The sequence below is a fragment of the Pochonia chlamydosporia genome, chromosome 1 (assembly GCF_001653235.2).
Source record: "Pochonia chlamydosporia 170 chromosome 1, whole genome shotgun sequence".
NCBI classification, from domain to species: Eukaryota; Fungi; Ascomycota; class Sordariomycetes; order Hypocreales; family Clavicipitaceae; genus Pochonia; species Pochonia chlamydosporia.
Genome location: NC_035790.1, coordinates 6,981,271 through 7,009,173, shown reverse-complemented (window position 1 = coordinate 7,009,173; position 27,903 = coordinate 6,981,271). Strand labels below are relative to the sequence as shown.

At 50.5% G+C, this 27,903-nt stretch overlaps 7 protein-coding genes across 7 annotated transcripts; 5 read left to right on the top strand and 2 right to left on the bottom strand.

Moving 5' to 3' along the window:
• Window positions 1–3,017: 3,017 nt before the first annotated feature.
• Window positions 3,018–4,139, top strand: VFPPC_01842 (nucleic acid binding protein NABP domain-containing protein; the record flags this gene model as incomplete). The annotated part of the gene is made up of 1 exon (XM_018281600.1): window positions 3,018–4,139. One exon carries the CDS (start codon window positions 3,018–3,020, stop codon window positions 4,137–4,139), a length of 1,122 nt encoding a protein of 373 aa, XP_018150391.1.
• Window positions 4,140–4,331: 192 nt separating this feature from the next.
• Window positions 4,332–5,134, bottom strand: VFPPC_13171 (zinc finger domain-containing protein; the record flags this gene model as incomplete). Its single annotated transcript, XM_018290948.1, has 2 exons — window positions 4,332–4,854; window positions 4,920–5,134. 2 exons carry the CDS (start codon window positions 5,132–5,134, stop codon window positions 4,332–4,334), a joined length of 738 nt encoding a protein of 245 aa, XP_018150390.1.
• A 674-nt stretch (window positions 5,135–5,808) lies between these two features.
• VFPPC_01841 (NifU-like protein) lies at window positions 5,809–6,791 on the top strand (the record flags this gene model as incomplete). Its single annotated transcript, XM_018281599.1, has 2 exons — window positions 5,809–6,588; window positions 6,684–6,791. 2 exons carry the CDS (start codon window positions 5,809–5,811, stop codon window positions 6,789–6,791), a joined length of 888 nt encoding a protein of 295 aa, XP_018150389.1.
• Window positions 6,792–13,882: 7,091 nt separating this feature from the next.
• VFPPC_01840 (PSP1 domain-containing protein) lies at window positions 13,883–16,625 on the top strand (the record flags this gene model as incomplete). Its single annotated transcript, XM_018281598.1, has 3 exons — window positions 13,883–15,263; window positions 15,315–15,966; window positions 16,037–16,625. The coding sequence occupies 3 exons, from the start codon at window positions 13,883–13,885 to the stop codon at window positions 16,623–16,625; spliced, it is 2,622 nt and encodes an 873-aa protein (XP_018150388.1).
• Window positions 16,626–17,592: 967 nt separating this feature from the next.
• On the top strand, window positions 17,593–18,536 carry VFPPC_01839 (hypothetical protein; the record flags this gene model as incomplete). The annotated part of the gene is made up of 4 exons (XM_018281597.1): window positions 17,593–17,632; window positions 17,688–17,826; window positions 17,893–18,006; window positions 18,056–18,536. The coding sequence occupies 4 exons, from the start codon at window positions 17,593–17,595 to the stop codon at window positions 18,534–18,536; spliced, it is 774 nt and encodes a 257-aa protein (XP_018150387.1).
• A 547-nt stretch (window positions 18,537–19,083) lies between these two features.
• On the top strand, window positions 19,084–20,171 carry VFPPC_13170 (60S ribosomal protein L15; the record flags this gene model as incomplete). Its single annotated transcript, XM_018290947.1, has 3 exons — window positions 19,084–19,170; window positions 19,468–19,624; window positions 19,804–20,171. The coding sequence occupies 3 exons, from the start codon at window positions 19,084–19,086 to the stop codon at window positions 20,169–20,171; spliced, it is 612 nt and encodes a 203-aa protein (XP_018150386.1).
• A 1,435-nt stretch (window positions 20,172–21,606) lies between these two features.
• VFPPC_01838 (RNA-binding protein) lies at window positions 21,607–26,065 on the bottom strand (the record flags this gene model as incomplete). The annotated part of the gene is made up of 6 exons (XM_018281596.1): window positions 21,607–22,976; window positions 23,036–23,900; window positions 24,496–24,670; window positions 25,121–25,560; window positions 25,693–25,713; window positions 25,823–26,065. 6 exons carry the CDS (start codon window positions 26,063–26,065, stop codon window positions 21,607–21,609), a joined length of 3,114 nt encoding a protein of 1,037 aa, XP_018150385.1.
• Window positions 26,066–27,903: the final 1,838 nt, after the last annotated feature.

Sequence of the window (27,903 nt, the reverse complement as noted above, 5' to 3'; positions counted from 1 at the left end):
CGCAAGCTGCTTCGAGATATAGGGTACCCAGGATTCCCTATCACGTTGCATATAGGCGTTGTGAACGAAGGAAAAAGTCGGTAAGTACTCTTGACGACTTTTGAAGTAAAAAATGACATGTTAATGGTCGATGGTGCTGCAAGAATGGATCAAAGCGATGACAGCTCACCCTGTACTCTATATATATGCTGGTGGTCAACCTGCTGCACTCCCAACACAGCACCTGGTGACGCAACTGCGACCATTATTAAACCTTCACTTACAGTTGGTTCAAATGATTACGAAGTGTCTCAGTAATATTACGTAAACTTCTGTAACAACCCTTCGCTTCTTCCGGCCCCATTTGGTATCTAGGTATCATACGACATAAGTTTTCGCACGTGAAATGCACGTATAGATGTATGAAGTGATAATTGCTGACCAGCGTAAGCTCATATAATTGTATGCCAAACTGATCACTCGGTTCACCCATTGAGGCGATATGAGTGTGTTGTGAAACTGACACCGTCTAACCATCCTTGAGCTCGTCATAGGTCCCATCATCGAGACGGAGGACTAATTTCGCATGCACTCTCTGTTAACTACGCTACTATTGTTGGTTCACCATATGCCAGCTCTTCCACCCTTCCAACTATCAAGAACGTTCTATCCATCGAACCAGACATGGTAGCAAATCAAGTCAATGGCACCCTTTGGTCAAGACATCATCTAGGATAAAGAGACGTAGCGGACGTGTATTGGCTAACACAAGAGGCCACTCATGTTGTAGCATCGTCTTGCCCATGCTGATATACATCTATACGTGACGTAGCTATGCTTACTCCGAGCTAGATGGTGAATTGTGCAAACACCACGCACGTACACGTTCACGTTGTTTTCGCCAAGAAGACACATTGACACAATAATATCGATATGCATCAGCGCCAGGGATACTCTGCTCTGTTGAGCAGCACCTCTTGGTTGATAGACTAGGCATGCACAACTTGACACCTTGCTCGGCCGTCGGCGTAAGCAGCCAATTCTAGCACAAGTCCATCCCCGGAGCTAGAGAAGCAGCAGACGCCAGGGGTGAAATCAGGATTCTGTCATGGTGCAAGGCGCTGACTGGAAAATAATTTGAAATCCGAGTCTGGTTTCTGTGACCAAATCTCCGTCTCCTGACGTCTCCGCCAAAAAGATATAGTTTTTTCTTTCGAGTAATCCCGTCTTCTGCCCCGTGCCCCGTGCTCCGTGCTCTGTGATCCGTTCTGTTGTTGGGTAAGGGCATTTTTGTGCAACATGGTCTCATCGTCAACGGTGGGCATGCATGGGCCGTCTTTTCCTCCCCACCACCGTTGTCACCGTAATCTGCATCTGCATCTGCACTTGGATCCAATTGCGCTCGTCAAACCACACAACCAATGGCTAACACGGGGACGGCAGATGTGCCGAGGACGAAAGGTTTGCTTCTTCGAGGATTGTGGTTCGCGCAAAGTCCACTGCAACCCGACATGTGTTTTCTCTGGGCCCCAAACCTGGGAGAAAATCAATGCGAGCATCACCCATTCCTTTTGCACCTTCTGTTATTGAACACTGTGGTCCTTATTTTCTGCACGTCGTATTTAGCGAAACACCAAACAAGACCCCCTTCGGCTAGATGGCACACAAATGCCTGAGGGTTGACAACCTTGTTCTCCTCTGGCCGCTCTTCACGAGCTTCACGAGCTTCACGGCCCTTCCGTCGTTCTCGTACAGTAAGAGTAGTTTAGGTACGCAGTTAAGAGAGAGTCAAACGCCCTGTCGATTGCAACCGCTCAGGTGACCTTGTTCGATTTTAGATGCAGCATCTGCAGGTCTTTGACCAGGCAGCCCTGGAGAACATCTGCAGAAATGACTGGAGAGGCGACTGGGGAGACCCCAAATCCTCCACAAACTTGCCGATACGTTTGGCCTGGTCTCCGTATTCCTCCCTGGTCGCCTCCCTGGCCACCAGTTCGGTGGCTTGAACCAAGACCCTTTCTTCTTTCAACCCTTTTTTCTTGCTCCCACTTCCAAGGCGCAGACACAACCTTCACAAGAAGCCAAGGCTCCTCATCACCAGGCCAAACCTGTCGACGACACCTGAGGGACCGCTACAACTAGCGCCAAAGCAACTCTGGCCCGCAATATGGATCCCCACGGCTCCTTCATGGTTGTCTGCCCTGGACTCCTAGTGGAGAGTTGAACGGAGAAGATGGGCAGACCAAGTGACCAAAGACTCCAAATTGGCCAAATGCCCTTGACTGTCCCGCTCAGCGTTGCGCCTCGCATGCAGGATTGGCTTGGTCGTCTGATCGCGTGCCATCAGTCCACACCCGCTCATGACATGAAGTCGGTCATTGTCAGTGGCGGTCCCTTGGCAATTCCATTTCCTTTGGGCCAGGACCATGGTTTCAGTGGTTTGGCGCGTTCGCTGCGCTTGGGGCGCCGTGCCCTTGATACCAATTCGGCCATGAGCGGCCCCAAGTCCCTTCAAATTAGCATTGCTACCTTGGGTTGGGCCATTAATACCTTCCAGGCCCCTTGCTCGCACTGGAAGCATGTACCGTCCTTTTAATCAAACATTCGGCAGTCTGGATTAAACATTCAGGTCTGTTTTCCTGCAGTTCTGCCTTCTTTTGGCCCGGGCTCCTTCGACATCTTCACATGTATATTGGCCGGATAGTGCATGGTTCGAGCTTGGATTCAGGTGAATATAATCTGCGGGCCACACAGGACCTCCGACATCACCCCACGAATCTGGAGGGAAAGGACTGAGACAACGTGGACCTCCAGGACGATATAAAACTTCGCCAGGTAAACGCCATCTTAACACTCGATATTATCGGCTGAGCGTGCGACTATCTCGATTTTGAAACCATTTTGCATATAAAGTTCTATTTGGTTCTTGACTCGTTTCGTCTTTCATGTTCGACCTGCATCCAGCCATTCAACTTACAACTTTGCAAAGGCCAGATACCAACATGTTGGCCACGATGGGGTACCCAACCGATCACACCATGGCCGCAAAGTCGAGGCACAAAGGAATTAAAGCATCTTCGAACCCGATGAAAGGGCGGCCAGCTCAATCTCAGCCCGTTGATGCCGAAGAGTTGACAAGGAGGTTATTTACTGTACTTGCCGAGCAAAAGGCATCCTCAGAGAGGAAGCGACGTGCCAGGGCGGAAGCAGACCGACTGGCCAAACGTGCAGCCGCCGCAAAGCAGAAGAAGACCAAGGAACCTACACCACCAGCTAGTAAGCATGGTGACAAACCTGGTTCCTCACCAAGGCAGAAGTCCGACACAAAGCCAGCACGACCAGTTGAATCGCCGCCCAAGGACAGTTTGAAACGCTCCGGTTCCAAAAAGTCTCTCAGCTCCGGTGCTAAGAACAGCGAGGAGGAGCGCAGCCATGCCCCTAGTTACCACCATGTTCCTCAGGTTGCCGCCACTCAGTTTGCCTTGACCACAACAGCGGAACCACCAGCTGAGAAAGGCCCTGTACACAAGCTCTCCAGGATAGCCATGAAGTTTCATCTCGACGGACCGAATGCCAGTCGAGAAATCAGAACGACGGATCCTAAAGCTCCCCCGTACCAACAGGCGAAGGCATTGAGGAGGGCACAAAGCATGCGCGAACAACAATATGAGCGAAATCATATTCATAAACCGCTACCCACAACATTAGAGGGAGATGGAGGGTCTGACGACTTGGCTGGTCACCAAGCGTTCCAAAGTCAGTTGAGATTGGGACTGGACAGGGACGAAGTTAAAGATGCTAGGAGAAGAAGTACCGGCAGCATTCTGAGGCGTTGTGAGACTCCTCCGGTGGAAGTTTTCGACTTGGGCAACGCATTATTTTCGTCGCCAAGGCCGGCCATGATTGGTGCTCCAGCTGAGCATAGAGTCGACTGGACCCAGAGTGATGAGGCAGTGGCTGTCAAAGCAGTCAATATTCCACAGCATTCACACCAGGAGCTGCGAAAAACAGAGTCCAAATGGACTCTACGTGGCCGTCTAGGCAGTTTCGGGCGACATTCCAAGGACGAAAAACTCCCCTCCCCCACAGAGGAGAAGCTGCCTCAAGACTTATCACCCAAGTCCCCAATAAGTGGCTTCTTTTCACGATTTAAACGTTAGCTATTGATTTTTTGCGCGAATGAGGGGAAGGACATGACTGCATACCCATTGTACAATGATGAAATGATATATGATATCCAACATTTCCCCTCCGCTGGAAATAGCCCAGCTGCAGGGAAGACCATAATAAATATAATACAGACTCAGAATCATAGGTCTTTTTTTGGCTTCGCACTCGTACGTCACGCATCATCATCGTCGCTCTTGTGCCAACAATTGCTCAATCAGCTTCGTGTCTTCCTGTGCCGCCTGCTGCTGCAACAAGGTGGCAACCTCGCCCTTGCCATCTTGAGTATTGATAAGATGCAAAACCAACTCGGAATACTCTCGAATGGCCTCGCCTGCTTCACCGTCAGCCCTACGAGCTCTGCGTAAAGCCTCCTTCCCTTTCTTGATGCCAATGTCATGGTTCCAGCTATCTTTCTTCGGCACACCTTGCATCAGGGAAGCTGGTATTCTCTTCTCGGGATCTTCTCGAGGAGGCTGTGTAGCAGCATATATGTCGAGTAATTTCTGTTGAAGGCATGGGTATTTACGAAACAGCCGTTGCAGCTGCTCTGACTTTTCTAAAGCATGAAAGGGATTCGATGGGTTTGATGTCGCGTCGCCAGTGCCATTGGAAGCTGCTTCTGACACGACGGGCTTCTCAACTGACTTCGGCTCGGGGTCTGGAGGATGGTTCTCTTTGTGAATTTTGTTACAAGCGACTGAACAACTGGGATAAAGTCAGCGGCGCATCCTTCTCGGTCCGGCCAAGGCTGGCGAGGTGGAAGGTCATACTAGGGCAAGTAGCATCGAGGACACTTGTACTTTGATGGAGTCTTCTCGCATACTCCGCAGATTGTGACGCCCTTTGCGTCTGGCGCAGATGTCGGTTGAGCTTGCTGCTGGGAGCTCCCGCTTGTGGTAGCTCCAGAAGCAGATTGCGGCTCTTGTGATGTCTTCTGTGCGTCATCTGTGAGCACTTCGGAAGCTGAAGGTTGGACTTGCTCCATGATGAAGCTGTAGTTGGCCTTGAGCTGTGAGGTCTAATTGTGAGTGTAACAGGATAATTTCAAAACCAATGATGAAAGAGTGCACAGCTCCAACATGGGGCGCTATCGGAGCTCAAACAATGTCAATCAAGACAAAGGAGGAAAAAAGTTCTTGGTGGGGCAATCAATCACGGCCAAGGGCCCTCAATCATTCAATGCCCAATTGATGTCCTGGTACGGAGTACGTCTTACGTAGAGCCGTTCACAGCCGTTTGGGGGCTGAAAAAGAGGACTGATGGTCCACTATTGATCACTTCTTTGCCTCAGAGAGCTCCAATTACTAATGTCCCCAGTTGTCCCCTGTGGCCGAATTGCGGAAGGAAAGTATTTGAGGCAAAGGTGTAACCCATATCTGGCAGTACGCAATCATGTACTGAAATTCGTTAGCGTATACTTGCTGGTGGCCAAAACCACCCGCCACGGACTGACTCTAAGTCATCAAATCGCACTTGCTAGACGGATGGCGACCGGCTTTCGACGATTCCCGACCACAATTCTTCTTTCCACTTCGTGAACCGTCATCTTCGCGAGTAACGCAGCACATTCCTTCCGGCCACACCACTGCTGGTCGCCTTCCTTTTAAATTGTCCAATCTACCCGTCCTCAGATCGCCTCAACTCAAACACTGGCGCAAAATGTCTGCTTTCTCATCTTCCGCAGCGCCGAGGGCGATATCCCGCGCATTGCGCTCATCACGACCTTCACCGCGCTGGACTCGCCAGCTTAGCACACAAATCGCGAGAAGATCACCGTCCTTGAGTACCAAGGGCCACATCAACTCCTCCTCGCGACCGGTCCTGCGCCATCCTCGAGCCCTACCAAACTGGGCCATCGGCGGTTGCCGCAGCATCTTCATCCAGACCGAAAACACGCCCAACCCAGACGCTCTCAAGTTTCTCCCCAACCACCGCGTCGTCCCCGAAGAGATCAACACTCCATTCGTCGAATACCTCAACCCCCGATCGACCATCTCGCCACCCTACCCATCACCACTGGCCGCCAAGCTTATGAACATTGATGGCATTACATCCGTCTTCTACGGTGCAGACTTCATCACAGTCACCAAGGCGGGGGATGCGAACTGGGCACATGTCCGTCCTGAGATATTTGCCTTGATTACGGAGGCGATTACCTCGGGCGAGACTATTGTCAATGTTGCGGAACGCAAGGAGGGTGACGAGGGTTTAGAAGAGGATAGCTTGGCATACAACGAGAACGACAGCGAGGTTGTTGGTATGATTAAGGAGTTGTTGGAGACGAGAATCAGACCTGCTATCCAAGAAGATGGCGGCGATATTGAGTACAGGGGATTTGATGACGGATACGTTCAGTTGAAGTTGCGTGGGGCGTGCCGAACTTGTGACTCCAGCACAGTTACGCTTAAGAATGGTATTGAGGGCATGTTGATGCACTATGTAAGTTTTATTTCGGTCCCTCCTTCCCCCTCTACTATGTCCACGGAGGTGGAATACACAATGCGGTAAGTCGCTGACGTGTTCTATCATGACAGATTGAAGAAGTCAAGGGCGTTCATCAAATTCTAGATCAAGAGGAAGAAGTCTCCTTGCAAGAGTTTGCCAAGTTTGAAGAAAAGCTGAAGCAACAAAAAGCTGCATAGTCAAGAAGAAGGAGCAGGAAACATCAGGGATGGCGAGGCAAACCCGAAGTTTCGGAGACATTTTGCAATAATATAGTATTGCATAGTCTGTCTTGGAAGGACAAACCTGAAGATAGACACGGCTAAATAGACTGTATGATACCACTCGGTTGGAATGGTGTGAATTATACCAAACTCTTGATTTTTTTTTTTTTTTTTTTTTTTTTTTTTAAATTTACGAATGTAGCTTGCCCTGCCGCTGACGGCAAAGTTCAAGTGACAAAACTTGGTCATCTCTGCATGCGACGGCCAAGATCCGTGTTCGCAACCCTGCTATATGTTTTACCATAAATTGCGATTGTATGACGCACATAGAGATGCATAATGCACACACACGTACTCCGTAGGCTTTCTCACTTCGCAGACTTGATTGAAACACACACCCCTACACACCACCATCGATGGATGCCTTTGGCCACCGGAGTGCCTATTGGCTCATGCTCTGCACCCGGCCGTTTCTGGAGCTGGTCTTTGCACTATGCCGCACGTGCTCCGAGGGACATTGCCTTGGAAAATCCGGGGTAATGCGGCTGTCCCTCCTGCGCTCAGGATCACCCAACATTGAGAAGAGGGGAAGATTCAATGGTCTCTGATATTGAAGCATTATCTTTGTGTAGCCATTTTGGTCTGAAAACATGGTAATTTAGTTGAGAATGGTGTAGACGGACCGCGCCATAGAACAACATTGATGGAGATTCAGGTTTCTATCTGGCCTGAACTTGGGATGAAGAAAAGGCACGGGCTCAAGCGGTGCATCAGCCGGCTTCAAGCTTCCATTGCTGTATTATGTCTCCTTGCAAATAGACAACCCTGTGGTCGTAGCACTTGGCGTGGGTCTTAAGTAACAATGCCAAGAAACCCAGACTGGACATTTCTTATTTCTCAGGATAATTAAACCGCTGGCAAAGTATCTGCCTCGGTACCAAGAGGCGTTGACCACGGCCTGGCGAACGAGAGCATCACCAGATCGCTTCAGAAGCTGTGTACTTGGATTTCGAGTTGGTTGTTGTGAGTGACCTCGCTGGGAGCCAAGACTCACCGAAAGGTACGCAGGATCGCAGTGTTTGTAAAGTGTGGAATTCAACTCTCTATGGTCTGCAACGGCACCCTCACCCAAGTGCAAGGAGGCCATTGGCTGAAGGCCTCATTATTGGATGTTAGCAGTGAGATTTAGAAGCAAAACAGCAATCTGGCCCCTATATGCTTGTTCATGCAGCCATAGACGCTCAAATTGGTCAGTGTCTCGGTCCCTTTGCAACATGGCAGAGAGCTCGACATGCCGAAGCCTTCGGTCACTAGTCTCGTTCTTTGTTGCCCTCGATCAAGATTGTCGCCAATCAAATCAACTGGTTTCAAAGTTCGCCGGGCAAAAGACACCCACTCCTTGAGGATCCCCGACAGAGACATCTCAACGGCAGACCAGGTGACTCCAAGCCACGGACAGGGCGGGGTTCTGGAACTAGCAATAGTCAATTGCGGGGTGACGATCCCAAAACGAGGACTCGAGGTTGTCAGGTCAGAGCTCAGTGATGGCCCAGGGACGGAGCACCCACCAGATTTGTGAACTCAATGCCTCATCAGCTCACATCAGCTCACACCAACTCATCTTGGCAACTTGCGCATCTCTGGTCCGTCAAGAGGGAAGTTGCGTCAACTCAAGACGGAGGACGCGCGTGTTTCTTGTCATGAACTCTGTATAACCCGATAGATCGCCCGCAGATATAGTTGCACAGAGACATGGCATGTCGAGCATCGAGATGGGAGTTCAATTGCATGCTCGTCAGGGACCCGTGGCAGATGTTGTACAACCTCGCAAGCTCCCGCCAGCTTCCCACAACGAAGCTTCCACAATGCAGGGCGATCGTCGATGGGTGCGTGCACTAAGCCAGCCGCACAAGGGCACCGCAACCAACTGCATTGGACCAACTTAGGTCAACCACCAGACGACAGAGGCCAAAGGGAAACATCTGCAGGGAGATGCTAAGCTCTTGTGGGGCATGTTCCATCTGTTGTTTGATATCCATGCCGGGCTGTTGTACTTTTTAGGACCTTCATTTATGTTAGACCAACAAGCTAAGCACCACTGCTACCGAAGCGTTGGTAACTCAATCAATCAATCACATAAGACCCGCTCAAATAGAAGAAGTACCCCAAAGCCATCTTGTGCCTTCGGCTTTGTGTGGTCGATCCGTGTTAGCCATCCGAAGCGTCAGCACTGGCGGGCTGATGAAATGGCGACCTCGGCTGTGCTTGATGATTTGAGTGATGAAGGATCAAAAGACACTTTTAATTGCACGAATCAATAGCTGAAGAAAGTGCCTATCAATGTGGCTGATGAATCGCTGAGTCCAAGAATCAGATCCGGATTCAGAGGCAATATGATGTCGACTCAGAGTAGCCATGGCAGCCATGACGGAGGTGTCGAGAGAGTTTGGATAATCGGTCTCGTGCCATGACGAACATGGATTGCCACACTCCACCATGAGAACCTGCCAATTGCCACACGAAGCTGGCATCGAGGAATGCAGCCACTTCTTGACGAGCAGTCCGGTCAAGAACAATGACAACCAACATTGACGCTCGATCCTTGAATGCGGCCATCTTCAAACTCGGCCGACGAAGTATATTTGACGCGAGAGGAGTGGCCAATCTCGCTACTATGAGCTGGGTTGGAATAAATGCGGTTCACCTAGTCCCTGCGGGCCCGTTCGATTCGTCGCGAGGAAAAAGGGAGCGGGGCTATCTTAGCGAGCCCACAAAGCACAAAGCCCTCTGGTTAGCAAGCATTGTCGAATCTGGGGTCTCGTGGGAGCCTTCCCCAGTTGGTAGAAACGACATCTCGCCTTGTTGAGGTGCAGTGGTTGATATGCCGTCGAACAAGGAGCCGTCAATATTATGTTGGGAGAACTCCCCGCAGGTGCGATACGAACAGAGTAGATATTGTTGCTATCTGGTGACAAATAAGAGAAAGTCTGGTGGCAATTACTTCTGCGGAAGGAGCACTCCTGGAAGCGATGAATACCAGATGACTTGCGATATGACGAGTAACTGCCCGCTTAGCACTGTTGCCATGCTTTAATGTTGACATTTACCCGTATGGAGGAGTCACAGCAGCCGGCTGATCTGCCTTGAGCTTGATAGCCTCCTGGATCCTCCCATCATCTCTACCCGTACGCAGGAGTGTCATCTGTGATATGTTTTCCCTCCACCTTGCAGGCGGAAAACAACGAAATGCTGATGATCGCAGCTTACCCGCTAGACCTAAATTACCTTACCGTCTATGCGCTGCGACCTGACTACCACAGACTGACACATTCCGATTGGCAGTTTGGCAGAAACCTGGGACACTTGGAACAAACGAGGGCGCTCTTGTCACGGACTTTCAAACACTAACTAGCATTGGCCAATGCAATGGCACGGTTTGACGCAAGGTTGGCAATGGTTGCCAACTTATCGACGAGAGGAGAGCGCTCCAAACTGCAACCCTCAGTCAAACCTCGTCTCAATTCCCGCGAACCTACGATAATTTCATACAAATTAACCGCAACGGCTTTGATCCGTGAGCAACGTACTATCATACGGAGTACATACAGTGGTATGCATGACAGCACAGACAACCACCAAGACACGGGACTCAAATACCCAGACCAGAGGTAACCCCAGAGGCCAATCCGCTAGCCCAGTTCCAGCGCCTACAAGCTGTCTTGTGAGCCGGGGCGTTCAATGGCAAGCCACCAGTTGAGCCCGGAACCGCCTGGGCTAGTAGCCGCAGTGGAGATGGAGGCATCATTGATAGCTCCGAGGACGAGGACTTTGGAACTGGGGTTTGGATGGTCCCCTGTCTTCCACTTGCCAGCGCCACCTCTACTCCACCATCCACACCATCATCATCGTTGCTCGAGTCTGTGTCTGTCTGTCTGCGATCCAAGTTCAGGGATTCGTCAACGGGCGCCCATTTGTTGCCAGAAGAGATACACAAGTGCAGCTCCGGCGTTGCTTCATTCACGTTGCTTAGCCCAGTCGCCCCTGGGATGCGAGAGTTGGCTATTAATTGGAGATTGGTTCGCAGCTCATGACCAGAACGTGGTTAAAGCCCATGTGGCCGACCTTCTTCAACGCGCAGAATAAGAGCTGCAGCTCCTGAACGTGTATTACATCCTGGCAATTTGGATCAAAGTACAGCGTACTTGTCAATTTTTGGTCACTGGCGTCCTAAATTTCTAGCCAAGCTGAAGCCCACAGCCGCTGCCGCTGCCCACCATTTCAATCCGTCATTCCTCTCATGTGGGTGTCGTACTGTATCACCCTCATCCTTCTCCTCTGTTGAACAACAGATGTTGGCTCAAGCAAAAGGAGGAGAGGCTGATCTGTGTTCCAGTCTTACAGTTCTACTATTTGCATCCACACTCGACCACCGTCTACTCTAGACTCGAGGTTGGGACCACATCAGCCTCCACATTCTCACCCGAGAGCTCCATACTACCTGGTCAACAAGTACTAATGTAGAGGGCTGCTTTGCATCTTCACTGAAACCGATACTGAGCTCGAGTACGGCATAGCACAGGAGGACGTACCCAGCCTGTATTAGCATCCACACTTCCCTTGGCATGGGCGGCATCAGAACGACGCTTGACGATTTCTGGACAGCTTCCCCCGCGTCTGTCTAATACCTTGTCCCGTCCGCCTCCTGTGCCATGCCATTTGATGCCATGTCATGCCTTGCCTTGCCTTGCCCCCCTCCCCCATGTCATGACCAGCCATGTCTCCTTTCTCGAATTAATTTCCTGGCCACTTGCAGGGTCCGCAGGTTTTGGTGCCTCCAGACTTTCGATATCCCATCCCCTCCTGGAAGGGACTCAAAAAGCATATCAGACACGGATTCCCCACTGTTGCAGCTGGCCAACTCACTGTTGCAGCTCACCTGCTTGCATTGATCATTCTGATCGCATTTTGTTTGGTGGTGCTGTTTGCAAGCCGATGGTCCCGTCCCGATCGTGCCTCTCGACCAGACTGGAACTGCCCAACCACCACCCACAAACTCACCACTCACCATTCACCACTCATCACTCACCGGTGCACCCCCAAGGAAGCATCCATCCATCCAAGAACCAAGACTGGACCTTGACCTGAACCTGGACCTGGCCCCCCCCTTCTTCCCACCTGCGTTTCTGAGCATTCACCCTCCGCAGCGGCCAGTCCTACCGGATCGCCAAGCTCTTCGTCGTCTGTCATAAAGTAGCACTTTGTCGCTACTCTATCGCCTCGACTGCCAGATTGTCGCTCGGAGGAATACACACATACACTACAGGCGTACCAAACACCACGCTCCACGCATCACAACTCTCGGCCAAGACCTCACGTTGCCACCAGCTCAAGGACCTACCGCATTTCGAACGCCCTGCCTCCCCAGGTCGAGGGGGCCAAGTTGCACGGTGTAGCGAGGTACGACTGTTCTCGTGCGTCCACCAAGTACCTGTTAGGGACTGGTATTTCTGGCGCAAAAAGTCAAGTGCAGTCTGGTTTGTGGAGAAGCTCAACAAGTGGACAATTGTAGACTGCCTGCCTTTCTTGCCTACAAGTACCGATCCATACTTGACGTTTTGGCTCGCCTGTCAATCTCGCACCCGCGCACCCAGACCAGACCTCTCCTCCTCCGTCTGTAGACTGGACTGGACTGGACTGAAGTCTTGGATATCTTCGTTGTCGTGTGAGAGAACTCGCACTGACCCCGGACACGACACGTCCCTTTGACTCTCGGTCACTGACAGGTCAGGCTATTCGAGCGCTGAAGCGCACCATTCTGTAACTAACTTTAGTCGCCTGGCTGGTGTCTGGCGCTTTGGTCAGCTGGTCACCTGCCACCTCCTCCACTCTTGATCATCACCATTGACTAGCAGTTGGGAGAGTGCTGCACACTCGCGGTGCTAAATTTCCCAATTTCTAAAGTTTTTGGTTCGATACCCGTCCGTCGACCACGAGTGCGCCAAAGTCTGACCTGCGAACGACGATTTTATTTTTTTTCTTTCGTTCTTTTTTCCTGCCCCCCTCGCCCGATTTCTTTCCATACCAACCATCGACATCTCGAACCAGGCTTCGTCTTGTGAGCTGCACTCCAGTAGCCGTCCCTCTGCCTAGCTGCTCTTGGTCGACTGTTCGCCACTTTACACATCGCGAGAACGAGTCGGAACGCCGTCGCTAGTTTCCTACAACCGAGCATTTCGTTCGGGAGCCTGTCGGATCAGTCAATTATCGACTGTGCTTGTAGCTGACTGCACTGTCTTGCGACACCTGCTGCTTTTCGCGACGGCTGGAGCCGCATCGCAATCTTCCAGTGTAGCTCCTGGCATCCCAATATGGGCGTCAAGTAGGACTATATTCACGCAGCACTGACACGGATCAAACTCTGCGACTTACTTTTACGGCTGCGAATGGGTGCGCATTATTTGCACCAGACTTCAAACCTTATACTTATTCTTTGAATTTGTTTTCCTTTTCGGACTCTGGGTTAGACTCGCGCACTGGTTTAGAATTCGTTATACCCCCGCTACATCCCATTCTTAATCTTTCTTGACGACATACGACAACCTGTATTCTTCTACCGATATTGAGTTGCCGATAGAGACAGCTCATCACTACTCAGTTCCTCTTGAATTTGTTCCAAGACAAGACGTTTCTAAGTTCGAAATTTCATCAGACCGGTTACGACCTAGAGCATCTTGTCGCGCATTTAGATATACCAAAGATTTCTAGTTCATTGTTATTGCAAAAGTAAGTTCTTTCGTTCTAAGGACCTATGGCAGGTGTCCGCAGTCATCAGGGATTGTATCCTTGAGAAGGGCTATTGGTCACAAGCACAATCGGCTCCGCCGCCTGCACTGAATAGTTGCAGTTTACTGACCGAAAGACTAAGGGATTTCTTTTTCACTCATTATCCTACTATCGCATGCACATCATCCACCGCCATCTGGGCATTCTCGATCTACGGATTTTGGACTGCGATATACTACAATATTTGACACGACGCTGCGTATCTGGGAGAAACATAATACATCATGAGCTCCCACTCCCTCAAATCTGGGACATCGTCGAAACTTGGCCAGGCTTCATTTCCTTCGGGAGCAACTACAAGTCAAAGCTTGCTTTTGGAAAAGGTCAACGCTCGAACGTCAACTCCAGATTCGGAGGCACTGGCAAGCTCGGATGACGAAGGAGAACACCGGAACGAAGCGTCTCAAGCCGCACCTGTTCAGCCTCACAAGCCAGTTCGCCGATCTTCGTGGCTCAACGATACCTCTCAGCCATTAAATCGCCCTCGCAAGGGTTCCTTCGCAAGTAGTTCCATGTCCCCAACAGGATCGCATCCTAGCACTCCGTCGGCAGAGGCCGGTGGTGTTCCTTGGGGCTCGCATTCCACCTCTTCGGCTATTGGTCGCTCGACCAGCTCGTCGTCAGCTTTTGCTTGGGGGACTGGTATTTGGAATGCAGACCGAAAGGATGCTTCTTCAAGGTTGAGCGAGGTCCTTCCATCTCCAACCTCGACGATCCCGCCAGGGGGAGGCAACAATTCCTTCTTCGGACCCGACTCGGCGTTGAACCAAATGTCACCAAACTCTAGAGACCCAACATCGAACCCGCAAATCCCATTTGCTATTCCGTTACACCCTACACCAAAGACCTACCGATCACAGTCTTATTCGGTTGGCCAAATGGACCCCGAAACGGCACCACCAGGTGGAATGAGCTCGTCTACTATCCTGGGACGAGCCAGACACCCCGCTCTGCAACACCGGCCTTCTCGACCTAGCATGCTGAGCGAGATGGCAAACGACGGGTCAATGCTCGGGAAGGTGAAGGAGGTTGAAGACGACGGCGATGAGAGCCCGTCCGATTCTCTACAAGGCTCTTATCACCAGATGTCCGAATCCAAGGCCATTGAAATGCTCGCCCGTGAAAACGCTATATTGCGCCAACAGCAATACAACAACGCTCGCATCCGACCCCGGGCGTCTACCGGAGCAGCCTTCCTTGGAAATGGATACGAAACCGTCCCAGAGGAGTCGGACTTCGCGGTCGACGAACTAGACGAGGTCAATGACTCAATCGATCCCCTTGGCAGGCGAGGAACTGGTCGGCGTATGAGCGAGTATGGTGCTAATGCTTTCCGCACTCCTCTCGGTATGGACAATCGGAAACAAGAAAACTTGAATCTGAAAAAGGCTGCCCTATGGTCCAGCTCACCAGGTTTCTTTGGTGGGGACATTTCTCAGAGCCGTCGCCATTCATTTGCCAATATGCCAACCCGACAAGGCTCAATCAGCTCCATAGCAGATTCTGTATCTGCTCTCGATGCTGCCGGGCTAGGCGAGGGTCAAGTATCTCAAGGCTTTCCCGCAGGGTTTGGCGATGGTGCTACCCTAGCAGGCATCAACAATCGTAAGTCACCAAAGGTGAAGTCACATGAGCAAATGCTAATGCTGCCGACAGCAATGCTTGCCGGTTTACCAAATACTATGCAACCGACGTTCAGTAATCCCTATGCGCCTCACTTCGGTCTTCAGAGCCAATTTACCAACCGCCCACCGTCGCCACATCGCAATGTTTTTGGTATGGCGCAACCCAGACACAACCAGCTCCTTCACGTGGTGTTGTTCAAATGTGCCAGAGCCGATGTGTTCTATATTCAAGAGGGTACCGGCCTTACAGTTAAGCCGGGTGATTTGGTCATTGTCGAAGCAGATCGTGGTACCGATCTTGGCACAGTTGCTAAAGACAATGTCGACTGGCAGTCGGCCAAGGAGCTGAAAGAGCATTACGCCGAGGAGCACTATAAGTGGCTCATGATGTACTCGCAGGGCGCCGCTGCGGCACAAGAAGGCTCGGGTGCCGGCCTGATGGCGTCTTCTAGTAACCTCCAGAGCAGCGCTGTTGGTGGCATGGGGCCGCCTAGTCAGCACCATCTTCAGGAGCCAAACGCGGGAGAGCTTCGACCAAAGCTCATAAAACGGCTCGCACAGAGCCACGAGGTCCACGCTCTGCGTGAAAAAGAGGGCCAGGAAGCCAAGGCCAAACGAGTATGTATGCAAAAGGTCAAAGAGCATGGCCTTAATATGGAAATTCTTGATGCCGAGTTTCAGATGTAAGTACCAGATTCTTTCTTACTCAGCAACACCTTCTAAGAGAATGAAATCACTAATCAATACGGATAGGGATTGGAAGAAGCTCACATTTTACTACTTTGCCGATTCCTATATCAACTTCAATTCTCTTGTTACAGATCTCTTCAAGATTTACAAAACCAGAATTTGGATGTCTGCAATCAACCCAGCGTCTTTCGCCAGCCCAACTCTGGGTATTCAAGCACCAAGCGGAATCGGGCCTGGGGCCGTAGGGGTCGGACGTGCTTCCGCAGGCGAACGTCGGCAGAATCCCCAAGGCCAAGAACAGCAACCACCGCAGACGTTTGGTCGTGGGTATCGTCCAACATTTGCGCAGCCGTTTGGTGGTGATCGGAACGTTCCACCAGCATCGGCATATCCACCGAACAACTACGCCTACGGTGGTGGTGCCTTCGGGAATGCTCGCGCCTCTGCGCCGTATGCACCTAGCTTATCTCCAGGCGCAGAGGCATTCTCTGCGGGATTTGGTCAGCAAGGAGACTTTCAGTCTCTGCGCCAGCGATACCCTGTGGCACAGAATCTACCTAGTCCAGCGCCACACTCGACAGGCGTATCTCCTATCTCGCCACAAAATGACTGGACTACTGCATTCCAAAGTCTGTCTCTGAACACGCATTGATCGCTGCCCATTCGTCGATAGGTGACGCGAACATGATACAATGGGATTGGATGTATCAGGCAAACAGGTACGATGGGTTCGCAGCTGATCAGAGCATCGGCGTATTGGCTTTGAGCGAATTGCTCGGCCTATTCACTCGTTGAATTTTAAGCGCAATTTTGAGTTCGTGAAGTTTACATGTCCACGTTTCATTTATGGTTTCATGGAGACGTGATATTCGGCGTTCACACCAATAAGAAAGACGGGAAAATCAGGGACCCAAAGAGAAGACGAATGCTTTATTGCTTGCACACGCCAGAGAGGCTGAGATTCATAGACAGAAAGATGCTTGAGTAAAGAAAAGGGGAGAAACTTTCAAAAGAGGATTACACACGCTGTAACTAATATGCAACGAATAGGGACACACACACGACTTGGGTAAGGCGAGGACGTGTATGACAGAATTTTTGGCTTCTTCGGCGACATGTTCTTGATTTACTTCCCTTCGTCTTCTTCTTCTTATTTTTATAGCTTCTTTAACATCTTCTTTCGTCGCTCTTCTGCTACCGTGGTTTTTGGGCATCAGGTGGCTTTTGGGCCTTATTTTAGAGATTAAGAGCAACTTCAATGATTTATGAGTATATACAAATTGGAAGGCGCTTCAATTTCTTTTGCTTGATCCGTTGCCACTCGCTATAGATTAATTATTCTGCTATGCTTACTTCCGTGATTCCTAATATTGTCTATCTAGTGTTTTGTTGTATGGCCAACGTCTCCAGCTGCCAGACTTGGTGGGCAGGTGCCTCCTTCCCTGGTTCCTTCCTTTCACTCGCTTGACAATTGTAGTCTCCGCCCCCTCACCATCTATCTTCGTTTACACACATAAACTGCTGCCTTTGTGTGGCAATCTAATATCGTCAGATAAACCCGGCTCTTTAGCTTGGTGTGAGAGACACCAGTACTGGAATCCCTATGCCTCCTTGTAGGAATGGCGCCATTAACCCGCAAGAGAAAGCTGCTGAAGCATGGTCTGTCCTAGTTACGATGGCACTGAAGGTGGAATTAAAGCTGACATCCTCCAAGATGATATTGAAGAAGTTGTTTTAGCAGACGACGATTGCGAACACGAAGCCGCCACCCCGCTGCTACAGCGTTCAACGAGCGCGCATTCACGGTCCAAGCAAGCACAGGACGATGATACATCAATTTCTCTTATGTCGAGGTATTTCTGACAATTCGTGAATCCTCCGGATTTTCTTCACTGATACTCTATTTACGGTGGTAAAAGCTCGATCAAAGTAGCTAAAAAGGGAGGGCAAAATGCACAAGATGTAAGACGCGATGTGGAAGCACTGGCGGAAAATGTGAAGGCATTCATCAAACATGAGCTTTGCCATGGAATGTAAGCTATCTTTTACCAAACCAAGAGAACTTGTGCTAATGGCCGATAGGTCTTCTAACCAGATGCCAAACATCAGAGATTTGGTGGCCAAAAGCTTAGGAGACAATGAAGCATTTGTTTTGCCTGCCGCTGGCAACCCCCGCTTGGGACAGACGCCTGCAATGACGAATGCCTGTTATGACAAAGCAAGAGCCCTCTTGGATGAGCTTCGTATGCTAACAAGCGACTATGAAAGACTGAGCCAGCACGGGAGTGACATCGAGACACCTACTTGGTCTCGATGGGAGCAAGATGGCGCAGATTTGCATTCGCTAAATGCAAGTCTCATGCGGCATTCAATCAAACTCGTTGAGAAAAACCTCATACCGAACGGTGCCAGAGATGGAGCAAATGCAGTTATGGATGATGTTGACCAGATTGCATTAGAACTGCTGGAGGATTCGGGGCCTGCCAAGGGAGAAGAAACATGGGGGGATGTTGCCAATAGCATTTTACAAACCATGTCTGATGCTGCCGAATTGCTTCCATGATATCTAAATCCATGTATCAAGATACATGTATTGTCAAATTTGGAGGAAAGTTCTTAATGGCGATGTTACTACCCTGAGATATGGAGTACACCAAATCATGATGTACGTGCAGAGGGCCTGACATTCACCTTTGTCCATTGCGCTCCACCAGCCCTGGTCGTGTGAGCTCAAGCAGGACCCACCCAATTGATGCTGACTCAGCGCCTCGACCATCCATTCACTGCATTCAAAAACTAAGGGCACTGAGGGGCAAGTCTTGCATGACTAGGGCCAAGGCGGACTAGCTCATCGCTTAGCCCACACAAACTGCTTCGCAATTTTCAACCTCCGCCTAGCCCTGGAATATTGTGCGAGAATCCTCGAACGAAATTTCGACTCTTTGCTCCCACCACTACTAACCCACCACAGGAATCTTGCCTCACAAACCGGTTCGTCAGCCCATTGACCTCGAGTACTCCTTCGACAATGCATGCCGAACATTATTGCGAAGGAAGAAAGAATTAACACATATTTGTTTTGAGCTAACGTTGATACCGGAACAGCCAAGATGGGTGCCCTTAAGTATGTCGAGGAACTTCAGAAGAAGAAGCAGTCCGATGTGATGCGCTTCCTTCTCCGAGTGCGCTGCTGGGAAGTACGTTAAGTCCAAAATATTTCAACCACCATTCAATGGCATATCGTGGACGAGCGAGACGGAAATCGATTCCTCTACATTCGAGCCTCGAAACCAGGCTGGAGATGCCGTCGAAATTTTCGCGTTCAACTTCGATACGGCTCGTCGATTGCAAAAGAAATATTTGTCTTCGATGAGTGACGTTGGGGAACTGAGAATATACGTGGTGTCTTTTGGCCGACTAGAGAAATTCGAATTTCCGTCCGCTCGATCTGTGCTATACACTCGTTGAACTTTTGCTGAGAGTGCATAATATAGTACCGTCAATTGAATGTTGTTCACCGCGCCTCTCGCCCTTCGCGCCCCGACAAGGCCCGCCGCCTGGGATACAAGGCCAAGCAGGGCTATGTCATCTACCGCATTCGCGTCCGCCGTGGTGGCCGCAAGCGCCCTGTCCCTAAGGGTGCCACCTATGGTATGTGGGAATCCTGGCCAAAGAACTTGATATAGGAGCATGGAGTTGTGGTACAGAGCATGACAAAGTCTACCCTTTATCTTTTCCAAAAAGAACCACACTCCTAGATCTTGATATCAATTTCATACCGCCAAAACCGTCATTTTGATACACAGCAGAAATCGCTGACCAACCAACAGGCAAGCCCACCAACCAGGGTGTGAACCAGCTCAAGTACCAGCGATCCCTCAAGGCCACCGCCGAAGAGCGTGTCGGCCGCCGCTGCGCTAACTTGCGCGTCCTCAACTCGTACTGGATCAACCAGGACTCCACCTACAAGTACTACGAGGTCATCCTCGTCGACCCCCAGCACAAGGCCATCCGCATCGACCCCCGCATCAACTGGATCGTCAACCCCGTCCACAAGCACCGCGAGGCTCGTGGCCTCACTGCCACCGGCAAGAAGTCCCGTGGTCTCAACAAGGGCCACCGCTACAACAAGACCAAGGCCGGCCGCAGAAAGACTTGGCTGCGTCACAACACCACTTCCCTGTGGCGTTACCGATAAGCGTCTCGTCTGTGTTGCTGGGACGAGGACGACGGGAGCGTTGGGGATGGTGGGGGTGGTTTTCGGCATTGCGTGTTTGTTTATGCTTGGAATCATCGGTCAGGGGGGTTCAAGGTTGACAAAAAGGGCTATTATGACTTGGTAGCTTTCATCTTACACAAAATCATAGTTGGAATGGAAATGATTCCGGTAATTACATGCTTAGGTCTTGTCTCTTGTGATGATGTTGCGTGGGGTAGTGGTGAGAACTGGGTTGTGATCCTCCAAATGGGTTTACATGGTGAAACGGTTGTCATGATAGGTCGCTGTAGATGAGACTGTCTGGTAGGAGCCGTAATGATAAGTGCCCCCGTGTCACTCGCTTCATGTTGCTATACAAATATGTGAAGGGAATTTGGGTGGTCTACGGTCTCCACTGCTGAAAGTACTTTGTCAACTGCAAGAAAAGTGAGGGCGAAAACGTTTCAACATAGGATTTTTTTCTCTAGCTGGAACAGAGCGAAATGAAATTACGGGACAGAGCACATTGGAGAATAGCCAAGTAGCAAGAGCAAATGTCGTTTATTTTGATTTTCTCAAATAGTCTCCCGAGATCATACAAAAAGGTCATGCATAACAAAACGAAGCAAAACCTCCTCGGCCATCCAACTTTCAGTCCAGGTCCATATCACTTTTTATCACCTCCATCCGCGATTCGTTGATTCAAGAAACCGGGGAGGAAAATAAGGTGGCTATACAATCATGACGTAGTCGTAACAGTCATGCCCAAACCCGGTAATATACCTGTTTGCCCTTCCCTCGATCCGCGTGTCAACACCGCTGGTAGCCCACCAATCCCCGAATCGAAGACAAATCACCAAAACCAGCTGAAAAAAAAAGTAGAAATTCACAACAGAGAAAGGAAGCAACAGCTTGGTAAGATAAATAACAAAAATGACAAGGGGGAAATGTGTAAAATAACGTCCAAATAGCAACGGCTGGCAATAATGGGTCATCTATGGTGATGGAGCTCTTTGGTCGTGGCGATCAGTGTACAGATACAGGATGTAGCCATCTGTTGATGCCAATGCAGGCAATCCTGGCCAGCGAACTTTTCCTCTCGTTGTTTTCCCTTTCTTTCTCCTGTTTCTTTTATATAACTCCTTTCCTTCGTAATGTACACACAAAAGCACGGTCACACAGGTGCTGTGCTGATCGGGACTCAAGGGGCTGAGCCGGTAACAAGGCAATGGCGTTCTCGTGTTGTATTTATGACGATCAAACACGACGCATAATGTAAAGAGTCGTTAAATCATGGCAGTATCGTAAGCGTGCTGCATGAGAAGCTGAACGCCACCTAGGGACACGCATCAAAAAGAACTTTTGAATATGGCGTATGTTGGTACAAGTGGATCGTGTGTAGGTGGCAATGCAATATGAAAGAAATGAAGAGGTTTTACAACCAGCGAGGCTCACCGCTGGCATCCGCAGATGCAGTTGCAGAATGTGACCCAGTGAAACTAACCGGCGCTCTTTGGTTGAACTGCGGCTGTGGCTGCTGTTGCTGTTGGCTTTGAGCCTGCTGTCCAGGACCGGATCCCGTCGGAGCGGGAACCGTTGAAGCAGAAACAGTCAGGACAGAGTTGTTGCCATATGCTGGCACATTCTGGCGTACGCCTTGGTTTGTCCCAAGACCAGTCATTCCCCCATTCGTGATACCATTTGTAGGTAACATTGAGGAGCTTCCAGATATGCCCCGGCTATGCCCTTGACGGAGAGGAATCTGACCCTGAGTGTTGTCTGCAGGTGTTACTTGGCCGCTGGAGCTCGCACTTCCACGATTGTCGTAGGCTGACACCTTGGCCTGAATGCGGCGGCCGTAAGGAGTAGTGCGAATTTGTGGTAAGATGGGGCGAATCGATTCAACCAGACGATACTTTTGATGCGGCGTGGCAAATTCAAGAGCTGTTTGGATAACGTAGTTGGCGAAGGAATCGCGAAGAAGACGTTCCATCTCCTGAGGGCCAAGAAGTTCTTCCACAATCATGTCCTTGGACGGTGCTTGAGAGCATCGCAAACACTTCTCAATGACATTAGAGCTGAACTTGTGTCGAGATAGTTGGCTGATGCACCCTTGGAACATGGCAACCATGGGCTCAGTGAAGCTTGGCTCATTCAGGTCAATGATATACTGGACAACATAATTACCAAAAGGATCCTGAACAAGAACGCGTGCATGTTCGGTGATGCGTCCTACCAGCCAAGGCTTCTGATCGCCGGAGGCATGGTCAATGCAGCGCTGCAGGACACAACATCCGTGCCTGTGAGTGCCCACCTCGACACAGTTGTTGCCAACAGCATCAAAGATGAACTGGGCATCAAGCGAAGTGAGCTTGTTGAGGCACTTTTGGATGACATGGTTGCCATTGAGGTCCTGAATCAGCTCAACCACACGGAATCGGAGAGCTTCAATAATAAGATGCACCTGCTGCGGGGTGCTAACGTATTCAATCATCTTCTGCAATGCTCGTGTTCCATGCTGGTTGAGGGCAATGCGCACCATATCTTGGGATGCATTCTGAATCAAAACGGTACGCTCATCGTCATTGCAAAACTCAAGGAGCTTTTGGCACAAATAATTACCAAAGGGGTCCGTCATGAGCTCGATGACATGCTGGTTAGTTTCGTGCCAAATCATATGAACCTGGTCGGCATTGCGTTCCTCCAACTTCTTTTGAAGATAGCGACAGCCATGCTGGTCCTTACACAATTCATAGATCTGTCCTCGGAAGGATTCAAGAGGCATATTCTGGTAGCGAGACATAGCTGTGGAGAAATGGTTAGCCAGGGAGTGGTGAAGACTTTGACGAGTGTGAACTGCTTACCTTCATTGTCGAGTTGACGCCGATGCTGGATGACACGGGCTTGGCTGTCTCGGGGTTGACCAGCGCCTTGGTTGTAGGGCATTGACCCGTACCCAGTGAAGTTCTGGGGGGAATACATGCTACCCCCATTGGCGCCGTTCATGTTCATTTGCTGCATGCCCGATGTGATCAATGGCATGCCGAAATTACCATTGGGGTTTGATGCGTTGGGTCCAAATCCGCCGGGAGAGTAAAAGTTATTGAACGAATTTGTCGGGGCCGTGGTGGAGGGCCCAGAAACAGACATGGCCGAGCTGATTTGAGGTGCACTGGTAAGGCTAGGACCAAATGGAGCGGCACTCGCTTGAAGAGCGGACTGAATCGATTGGAAGCCATTAGGCTGTTCTCGGCCGGCATTCATGCTATTGTCACTCGACAACTCACGAGTATGGCGAGGCGGCATTACCCCAGCAGGAATTCGCCCCATGCTAGCGTTATGATTGTGGAAATGCTGTTGGGCGTGATTGTTGGCGTTGCCTGACATGATAGACGACCCTGAAGGGCTCTTAACAGTAGGGACGTCGTTGGCCGAGAAAGAACTCTGGAGCCGTGGAGGCGATGCCATGTGGCTGTTCTGCGGAGACATGGCGACAGATGATGGCTCGGCTGAGCTCTCCGAGATGTACTTGAGATCAAGTGAATGGCGCAAAGACTGTGGTCGGCTACCAATAGTAGTAACTTCGTTGGATTTACTGGATGACGATCCGTTGATCGCCGACATGCTCTGTTGGTGTCGATGACGGTTAACACGGTTCCAGCTGTTGGACTTTTCAGGACCAGGTGACGGGGACAAAGCAAGATCGAGTGCAGCCGAAGACGCAGAAAGCTGAAATAGAACGCAGAATGTCAGAAAACAAATGCAGTAATAAAATAAACGATGAAAACAAATGGCACAGGATAATGACAGGGGCCTTGCTACGATGCTGAAGACGGAGGAAGCCTGCAACAAAAAGCTGCAAAATCCACGCCCCGGGAGAGCAGAGGTGACGAGAGTAGATAAAAGAGCTGCTGGTGGCACAGCGGCGAGGTGTTAAACAAGAGCACGCGGCAGACACGAAAACCTGGTGAGAGAGCCTTTGTCTGTCTGAAGCAGAGCAGCAGAGAGCTGTTTAACCGAAGGAGCGAGCAAAAAGCCAAGATGAAATCTGGATGCATTTTGCTATCCGCAGCTGCTGACGGTTGTCATCTGCCAATTGCCAGCTGTCAAGGGATGTCGTCAAGTGTCAAGTGGCTGGCCTGCGGTGCCTCTTGCTAAACTTCTTCCTCATGGCTCCAACAACAAAGTCGTCGCCACCAAGGAAGATGCCAGGCGAAAGCTCCTGTGACCCTCTGGAACCCTCGCCGCTTGCGCAAGTCGCTGAAACATCAATCGCAAACCGCTCAGAAAAACACTGCATACGTACACTCCAATTGGCACTTACCATTTGATCCTCTCGCCGTACCAAAGTGGGAAAGTTATCGTCTGGTGTGCGGCCACGAGGGAGCGAGTTGGGCTCGTCGTCTCCGAAGAGGAAACGGGTCGTGTTGGTTTGGTCAAGATTCATGTCATACAACCCGTTACGTGACTTGGTGACGGGCATCGAGTACCGGTTAAGCCTATTTCAGAGCAATTGCATTAGAAAGTACACAAGGACGAAGAGGTATTCACAGGTTGAGCGTGTGAAGTGAGATCAAACGAGTACCCCCACTCAGAAAATGATGGCCCATGATGCAGCTCTAAAGGAGTGACCAAGAGCCACATGTCTCCATGTGAGTGATACGTTGCTAATCAAGATCTGACCCTGCAAGTCTCTGGCAGCAAGCTCACTACTAACAGAACATGACAGGCTAGAGTGCGATCCTGCTGGCTCGGTCATGTCCTCAACTCCTAGCAAAGGCATTTGGTGTCGGCTCTGCTCAACGTGGCCATGACTACCTCACTGGAGGCGGAAAGCATTGGCATGCAAGCAATGGCAAGTCTTAAACAAAACAAGCCTACAACGGAGTCTGGTAGAGACCAGCTAATGAGAGGCTCATGGTGGAGACACAGGAGTCGGCAGTACTTACGCATTGGTTGCTCTATGGCTGGTCGGGTCTTGTCGAACTGCCTCCTCTTTGTCTTCATCATCGCTGTTGCGCCGGGTATTTGGGTCTGAACGAGAGGGCATTGCTCTCTCGTCAAACCCGTACCGTGATTGCATCAAGCCAGACGGCGGAGATGTCAACTGAGATCCAGATCTGGCTGGACGGTTAAATCCTGGAGGTGAAGCGAGACTCGAGGTCGAATAACGATTTGGCCGAGAGAATATAGATGGAAAGCCAGAGTTATCACGGTATTCTGGGGGTGTTGTCGGCTCGGACTGGTGTCCAGCAATGCGAATTTCTTCCTCCATTTGCGCTAACTCTTGCGCCTCCCTCCGCTGCTGCTGATCAAGGCGCTGCATCTCCAGTTCGAAGCGCCTTCTCTGTTCACGGATTCTCTCATATTCAAGCTTCTTCTGCTCTATCTATGGCATATGGTCAGCGACAATATATTTCACGCCAGGGAAGCATCGCAGCTCGAGTCTGCGAGCATTAACAGAACAAGCTTCACGGCCGCTTCTCAGGCGGTGAGATAGGATCGTTCGACATTTACATACCAGTTGCACTTTATGCAATGCCTACATTTGATACAATTAGCAAGTGATCTCGAATATGGGCATACAGATCTCCGAAAGAACGAAGCATGACATGAATGAACCGAAGCAACATGCTGTTCAAAATACTAACATTATTGTAATCGGGGGTGGGTTCCAACCCAAGCCCTCGAGGGGGCGAGGTCAACGCCGCTGTCATTGATGAAAGGGTCGGCACCCGGCCAGAATCAGTTGTGAATCTGCGTGGCATGTTGCCCCGTTGATCGTGGGAGGTCTGCTGGGAGATTCGACCGTTGTTGCGAGGAGGAGAGACGAAGCTGGCCATGGGCGTTTCGTTTCGCGGCGACTGCTGCGAACGAAAGCGCACGTCATCCATGGCGGGCGGAAAACGCGGGAATCGTACACGCCGAATTGGCAGGGAGGAATCGGTTTCTATACAACTGTAGACATGAAAGGAGAGAAAGAATGGTCAGCCCAAGTCTCAAGATGCGAGAAGCAAATCCGACAACAAGGACGTTGGGAGGCGGGGTGTCAGGATGGTCTGCATGGGCAGGGAGTTGTGTCCAGAGGCAGTCTTTGCTGGTGGACAACCAAAGAAGGGTCTGGGCCAGACCTCCATGGCAAAGTTCAGACAACGGATGACAGGGGCGGACGCAGGCCTGTGAAAGGCCCCGGCTCGGGTGCTGCCTTGCTGGCGGTGGTTGGTCTTCATCACACCGTCGCTGGCTGGGACTGGACTAATCCACACCAAGACAGGTTGATGGAACCACACTACCTCGAGCAGAAGAGGCCATGACGAAGCAGAACCACAGCGCCGAGGATCATCTGGTTACAGGACAGAGAATCATCCCCATGCGATGTGATGGGAAGACGACCAAATCGTATCACCAGAGAGCATGAAATGGTCCGCCGGTCGCAACAGTACCGAGATAGGCGCCTCTAGATGTCCCTTGCCTGCGCTTACTCCTTCGCAGGAGTGTCGACCACGCAAAAACTGGCGGGAATTATTCATAGCAGGCAATTGTCCATATAACTATACTTACCGCTTCTATTTCGATCTTGGTCTACGCTGCTCTTGTTTCGCGTACGGCGGTTAGGGGAGAGAGGGAAATCAAAATTTTGCAGAGAAGTTTGGTTGGAGAATGGAGTTGAGGTGTCCAATCCGAAATGTCAGATTTGACAATCCTTCAGTAACGCCGCTAAAACCCTCCACAAGAATATTTGACGAAAAGAAAGAAACACAAAAAAAGAAGAACAGCAGACGAGAAAGAAAGCCTGTCAAGCGAGAAACGACATAGTTGAGTGCATAATACCGGCATGGAAGCCACTCAGTAAAGGCAAGGCGCCAACAAAGCTTACCAGGGGTCTCAGACTTCGTCCTTCTGTCTCGAGGAGTCACAGAGCCTGGGACCAGGTGCAGGCGAGTGGGGGCAAGAGGGGACAGGACTTGCGTTGGGCATGGGTTGGCTAGATGGATCCAAATTGAGTCTTTGCTGGCAAGAGGCGGCGCCCCCAGGCACAAGGTTCTTCACCTTCACCGTCCGTTTTGGCAACAAAGTGCTCAGTTGAGATGGTACAAGCAGTACTTTGGCAGAGCTAAAGGGTACTTCAAGTGGCCGCCCTGCATTGGCCATTCGGCAAATTACCGTCAGTGGCTCGCAATGACTGAGGGACAGCTGGAGCATACCGTATTGACGACTAATAATATTTCACGGTTTTTGGAGTGCCTTTCTGTTTGGTGTACCCGCATCGCATATCTGGGGTCTTTGGTCACGCATTTGATTCTATACCAAGGTCAAACAAAAGTCGACACTGAGAAGGTTTGGGACCATATGCCGACGGAACACTCCATCGAGACTTCTGCCCACAGCTCTTCCAGCAAGCTGTGAGCGAATTGACCGAACAATTAATTAACGGCTCTGCCAATCAGGTGCAGCAATTCTACTCGTCACGCAACCATTTTGCACAACTTCCCATCTGAGGCTTGATAGTAAGATTGCTATGAAGCACAAAAAGTGGTATGGGTATGGGGAGCCAATCAGACGACCAAGGAGCCGCAGTGTCAAACTCGTTCACCAACTTGACAAGTATTTGCAGTTTAAATTTTCCGCAGCCTAAGATGGTTTTCTTCATCGAGATTCAATCGTTTGCAACCTACATGCATTGACAATTCAGCCATGCCAGCTCTAGGCAATGGAAACCCAGTTCAAGGAG